Source organism: Fulmarus glacialis, unplaced genomic scaffold (genome assembly GCF_000690835.1).
Source record: "Fulmarus glacialis isolate BGI_N327 unplaced genomic scaffold, ASM69083v1 scaffold35341, whole genome shotgun sequence".
NCBI classification, from domain to species: Eukaryota; Metazoa; Chordata; class Aves; order Procellariiformes; family Procellariidae; genus Fulmarus; species Fulmarus glacialis.
Window position 1 is genome coordinate 125,814 of NW_009191544.1, and position 6,471 is coordinate 132,284.

At 42.9% G+C, this 6,471-nt stretch overlaps 1 protein-coding gene across 1 annotated transcript in view; it reads right to left on the reverse strand.

Annotated features, from left to right (window-relative positions):
* Window positions 1–6,471, reverse strand: part of PAPPA (pregnancy-associated plasma protein A, pappalysin 1) — a 177,796-nt gene that overhangs the window by 120,426 nt on the left and 50,899 nt on the right. Inside the window, exons 3-4 of the mRNA XM_009586738.1 lie at window positions 4,843–4,988; window positions 140–433 (exon numbers count right to left, since the gene is read on the reverse strand). Coding sequence (XP_009585033.1) covers window positions 140–433; window positions 4,843–4,988 — 440 coding nt within the window. The remainder of the gene's footprint in view (window positions 1–139; window positions 434–4,842; window positions 4,989–6,471) is intronic.

Here is a 6,471-nt window from a genome sequence, read left to right on the forward strand (position 1 = left end):
GTCTGGTCCTAGACCAATGGACACATGTGTCAGCATAAAGCCCTGCATGAAATGGTCTGTAGAAATCAGAGATAACACTGCTATTCTTTGTTCCTGCCCAACCACAGACACCAACAGCAACCCAAGGAAACCCAAGTACCTGCGTAGCTCATGAAGTTACTGAACGGCGTGTTTAGGAAACTGTGAAAACCGCATGTGTCATTGCCAGGTCCAGGATCTCCACACAGCTTGTGCTTAGGAGCGGGGTTGGTGTCACTGCAGAGGTCCCCGGTCTCGAAGGAGGGCTCAGTTTCCATGCACGGATCGCTGCAGGAGAGGATCTCTGAGATTCCCCGGAAGACGTGATAGAGTCCCAGGCTGTGCCCAATTTCATGGATCATCGTGTGTGTGTGGCCAGGGATTCCATAGAAGGAAGGATTCAGCACAATGCCACCTGCAAGGGGAAAAGAGAAGAGCTTTGTTTGCCTTGTCTTCCTCAGAACAGCAAGAGAAAGGGAAAGGAAGTCAATCCTAAGGGCAGATCCACTGGCAGCGTTCATCGGATCGTCTATAGCACAGACTGTTTTTTGCACAATCATTGCCTGCTCAGAGAAACTGCACAGCAAGGTTTAATCTCACCCTTAATCTGGGGCTCTAAGGATGAGGAATCATGGGGCAAAGACCAACGTCCTAAATGAAAAACACAGTGACAATCGGTCTTTCCAATGAAAATGGTCAGTTTGGTTGGTTTGTTAACTCAAAGAAAAATCCTACGTGCAATTACCTTATACTACGCAATTTCAAATCATTTAGTGTGCTTACATAGAATGATTCTGCCCAGGTAAGTGTAAGCAATGCATTTGATACCAAGAGTCAAATAAAACATACCTGAAGCACTCTCTGTATACTATTCCACAGAGTAAAGATACAATAGGAGCCCATTAACTTCTGAAACACCCTAAAAATTGCAGTAGGTTGCACCAATATTTGCAAACTAATAGTTGGACAAAGAAAACAGAACACACCCAAGGCTGGAACAGTTTTTGTGGGGTGTGCTCTGATCATATAGACAGCTTTGAAGTAAACTGTCAGAAACACACTCTGTTCATGCACTCAAACAAGCCTAGTTTGATCAGAACTGCACAGTCCACTAATGAATATGCATAAGTCTAATGTGTCAAAATATGAAATCCTGGAATGTGATAATTCTAAAAGAACTGCATGGTTTTTAAATGTGCACAAAGAAAATCAACGGTGATTTTTTTGTTGTATGCATTATGGGATGTGTAGATAAGCAAATAGTAAATTAGTGAGGCTTTACAGTATATTGAATTAATCATAAGAATTATATTTTTAGCTCAGCTAGATGTACCTTTGGATTTATGATATGCTTCATGTTTTCTTTACTTAGCTTGTCGACCTCAACTTTTCCAAGCCTTTTATTTAAAACTGTTTGTGTATACTGCCTACCATGAGACCAGGAGACTGCTTTGTAAAAGTTATAGTGGGAAAATAAATCTTGGATATGGTACACTAATAATTTAGTGACAATGAGGAGAGAAAAGGTTTTGGCAGGAGGAACTTTATCAGTGACTGTAGCGCAGGGAAGATGAGATCACTGGGTTCTGACACACCATAGACTCTTCCTTCTCATCTGCCTGGAGACTTGGTTGCAATAACCATGAAATTACAGGAAAATAAGACTGAGAAGATCTTAAGAAGTCATCTAATTCCACTCAAACAATGCAGGACCAATTAGGTCTATACCATCCCTCACACATATTGGCCTAGCATCTCTTTACAACTCCTGATGACATGACCACCCCAGCAATCAATATCAGCACTCAGTATCCTCACGGCTGCAAGGATTTAACTCACATCTAATCTGAATTGATTTGTTGGCAATTTAAATTCTTGACTTCAAGTCCTGCCTCACACGGATACGAAGAACAGAAGATTCTCCTCCCCTTTCATCAGCTTTTATGAGATTGTCATCATCCCCACTTCAGACTCTTTTTCTTCAGTCTGAATAACTGCAATCCATTCAACCTTTCCTTGTAGCTCAATCCTTTTTCTAGACCTCCCTGACTGTTGTTCTCCTTTGGTTTTCCCAGTTGCCTCACGTTTTCCATCAAGTACCGTGTCCACATGTGATACGGTGTTCCAGCTGAAATTTTATCAATGCTGAAGAGAGAGGAAGGACCACTTTGGATGTCTTGCAAGGACACATGCAAATTTAAATACAGACACAAAAGAGCGAACAAAATCATTCACACTGCAACACCATGCCTATTATGCCACACGCAGCATCTGCACATCCTTTTTACAGCACTGAAGTGGTCCTTACGCTAGCTCTCCACAGGCTCAATTAATTGTCTACAGACCTACCAGTATGCAGCCACTGCAATCCCCATGTTCCTTGCATCCCTTTCTCCCCCTTTATACAATACATGCTCCGAGTCCTCCAGTGCTTGGGGTCTACCCATGTGGAGCCATTTACACCCAGAGAGTACCCTGGTCTACTGTTTTGTGGGGGTCTCTTTCCCAAAGATACTTCCAGGGTTTGTTTTCCAATGGCAGGAGTATTGGTGAAATTCCTCAGCAGGACGTGCCTTCAAAATAAAGGCTGGGTAAATGGTTCTGGCATTGGACAGCCCTGAGGCTGCTGGAGAGGGAGATTTTATTTTTGCCTTTGTTGAAAATTTATATTTTTCACAGCTGTCAACAATCTAAATCAATTGCAGTTTTAAAGAAAAGATAAACTCCCTCACCCAGACAATCTCTATCCCAGCCTTTAGATCTGCACCACAGGACATATTTCATATTTTTTATTAAGTACATATTGGATTTATAGAAGAGAGTAAAAAAGATTAAAGATGAATTCTTACAGACCAAGCACAGGTCTAGGAGGCTATTATGACAGGAAATTATGACCATTATTTATTTATTTTTACTTTTTTCCACTGCAAGTCAACTTTAAACTGTTGGCTACTGTCTTTTTTTCTCATGAGATCTTTTTTTGGTCAATGAATTCTGTCAATACACTGTAGGAGCTGAATTTAAATTGGTTTGCTCAGGCATGATGTTGACAATTAGCTTAACAAAGTGACAGAAGAACTCATCAGGGCTTTGGGCAAGCCCCAGCCCTCTTGCAGAAGGTTCTTCTTGGCACTCTGGAGCTCTCCCCTTGTTCTCTGCTCCCACCCATGGCAACACCAAGGGAAGCTACGAAAATACTCATTTAAGAAAGGATCGGCTATATTGCAGCCTTATTTCACTCTGGCAGTGGCATCAGTGCTAATGTTTCCCACCAGCAACCCATACTGTTGCACAACCAGAAGCATTACTTCTGTGGGGCTAATGCAGGAGTAGGGGGTTGTGGTATTACAAAGTGATAGAAATCACAGCAGCGTGGGTGCTGGTCGAGGCTGGGGTTAATATCTATCTTTGTTTCTGCCAGAAGATGTTGCCATGGGGAATGCTCACTCGCAGGCATTTACAGAATCTTCTGTTTTGGGTGCTCCCAGCAGGAGCCCATAGAGATGGGGCTGGAGGCAAGGCAGAGTGGAAGTGGCTTCACTTCCAGCCTAGCTTGGCAGGAGACTGGATGTGTGTCAGTGCCGGTCCTTGGGAAGGGAAGTTTGCTCACACCTCTTCCAGAGCAGCTGCAGAGCTGAATGTCGTAATAAAACGTTTACTAACTGAAGTAGGGCAGCCAGCTCCAACTGCTTGGTCTGACCACAGAGCCTCTCTCAGCTATGGAGACAGGTGACTATAAAGTAATGTTAACATCTAGGTCTTGGGGTAATGTATTTTTGAACATGTAAAAGCCTCCCTGACTGATGGCTCGAGTTGTAGTTCAGCTCCCATAGTATGCTTTAGAGTAATAAACACCATATTTTGCTCTCCTCATCTAGGTTTACATTTGCCACATCTTTTTTGTTTTGCTCAACATGGGCTTGGGTAATATAAAAACTGACTGAAACAGCCTTTCACAAAGACTGAACTTGGCTGAAACTAGACTTCACTTCCAGCCTAGGAAGGTCTGGACAGGCTGGAGAAATATCTGGAAAACTTGTGAGAAACCCTGCTCTTGTAAGATGACCAGATCAGCTTAACAGCCCCAGGGAGGTTTGTGCAGTTAAGAGAAGTACATGCAGGCTCAGTCGGTACCTTCTGAACCTTCTGAAGTTCATCTGACATTTTGCAAGGAACACAGGTCCAGTGGCACTGCAGGTGTCAGGGCAATTAGTCATTTGGGAGGTTGCACAGCTTTGTCTGGATCCCTGGGTTCCAGCAGCCATAGTCAGCAACCTAGTTATGAAACATGCAGGGCAATCTGCAGGGTAGTGAACTCTTTCCAGTTCCGCTCAAATGAACGTTAGAAATACAGTCTCTCAGCAGTCTGCTCTTTTGCACATTGGTAGAGAAAAACAGCAACAAATGTTAACTACAGTCTGTGAAGACAATTAAACGAACACTTACTAAGTAATGAACTAAGGATCAGAACGTAACAGGCTAAGGTTAAAAATTCACTTCTGTCTAGCATTCTCCCACCTATCCCCCCCAATCTTCTTTGCAAAGTGCTCCCATGGAGTGAATGCCCTGTAAAGTAGCTTCACTTAAAAGGTGAAATACTTTCAGCTTGACATCATCTACAAATACCATAATATGCTTTGGGTTTATAACCTAATATTTTCCTGGTTGTGAGCCAGTATCTGGGAATCGTGAAATACTTTTTTTCCCCTGACTATATATTAGAGGAATGATAAGAAATCAGAACAGAGCCTAATGCATATTTGTCTTTCCTTCTTAGCGCCTCAAAAGAATGCTTTACAAAGAAGAAACATCTTTATCACTCACCTAGATGCATCAAGGCTTCCTTGTCCCAGGGCCAAGTTGCCACTCCAGCCAGCTCTTCCTCAGAGGAATTAGCAAAGAAGATGTTGAGGTGTGTGGATCCATCCAGTTTGAGTATGTTCTTTAGCTCATTCACATCTAAGTATGCTCTGTAGAAAAAGAAAAGCATTTTTTTTTCTAACGGCAACACAAAAAGCAACAAAGTATTGAAGAAATGCTGCAATCCAGGCAAAGATCTTATAATATCCTGCATATCACTCACCTGAAATATTTTAATAACCCACTCCCAAACTTCAATTACTTTGCATTCATATAGTGAATCTCATCTAAGGACTTCAGGCCTTTGATTAACTAAGGCCACAAAATCCAAGGTAAATACATAAAGCTGTCCACATTCCTAAGATAAGTATAGGAATCTATTTATTATGAATGTAATTAACCAGGTATTATGGTCAGTAAATCTTTTTATATCAGCAGTTACCTTGCACATTTCCTCTAAGCTGTTTATTATTGTTACCTCTAATTTTCACATCACAATAACAAGTTTCACATCTTCAGGCTGGCACAACAACTAACACCAGCTCTCAAAGTTATTCCTTTAGCACCAGTGGCAGTCACTTCTGCTGAGTTGCACATGGTCTAACCCTGACATAGGATGGTTGGTTGGGAATTGCTATTTCCAGCAAGCGAAGTTGTGCCTAAAGATCTCCTTGCAAGCGATCTCCACAGGAGTGGTACCATACCCTGACATAAATTCCTAAGGCTCCTTAAGGTGAGCAGTGTTTCTTCTTAGCTTTTGGGATGTCTGGAGGTTTCAGGGCAATCTGCTTACAGGCAAGCAAAGCCAATCCCTTAAGCCTGATGGCTGCTGGAAGTACTTTTAGCACCCCTTTGAAGGAGTAGGCTTTGTCAATACTGGAACACAGGAGGAGCTACTTGCCGAAGTGTGTACCGTGGTGCCACGCTGCTTTCAGAGGCACCATGATGTGCACACAGGGCACCGTGATTCTCCAGCTTTACTCTGAGTTAGAGTAAAGCTGGAGAATGTGAAACATAAGAGTAAACCCATTGCTTCTCTGTCTCCAGCTCACGTTGTCTTTTAATATGAAACGTTGTACTAACACATAGTCTAAAACAAGCATGAGTTGTACTATCTTCACTGGACAGGTGGAAACAATGGAAAGAGAGATCACACTGAGCCAAGCACAGCTGACTAGCTTGTAAGGAAAGGACACCATGATGGTCTTGAGCAGGTTGATTCCTGCTTCCTAAAGTCCCCCTTTCCACACATGCATGGGTGTGCACAGGGCTCGTGTAGCTCTCACAAACCAAACGCGCTCACATTCAGTAAGTAGGGTTCCTTGCATACTTTGCAAGGCTTTCGTTCCCAGAAGGGTGAAGAAAAAATAGGGGAGTTGGCTCCGCACCAAGATCTTTCTGTCCTTCCCTGGAGGACTCCCCAATGGAAAACACATTCATATTTCCACAGTAGCTTCCCCTGCCACTTGCTGAAGTCATTGCCTCCAAAATAGTTCACGGCTGGGTGTCCCCAGGCCCTCGCTGACTCATGGAGGAAGACATGCTCTTTGGGGACACCAGTGGAAGGGTATGTTTCCATTCCATACAGTGTTT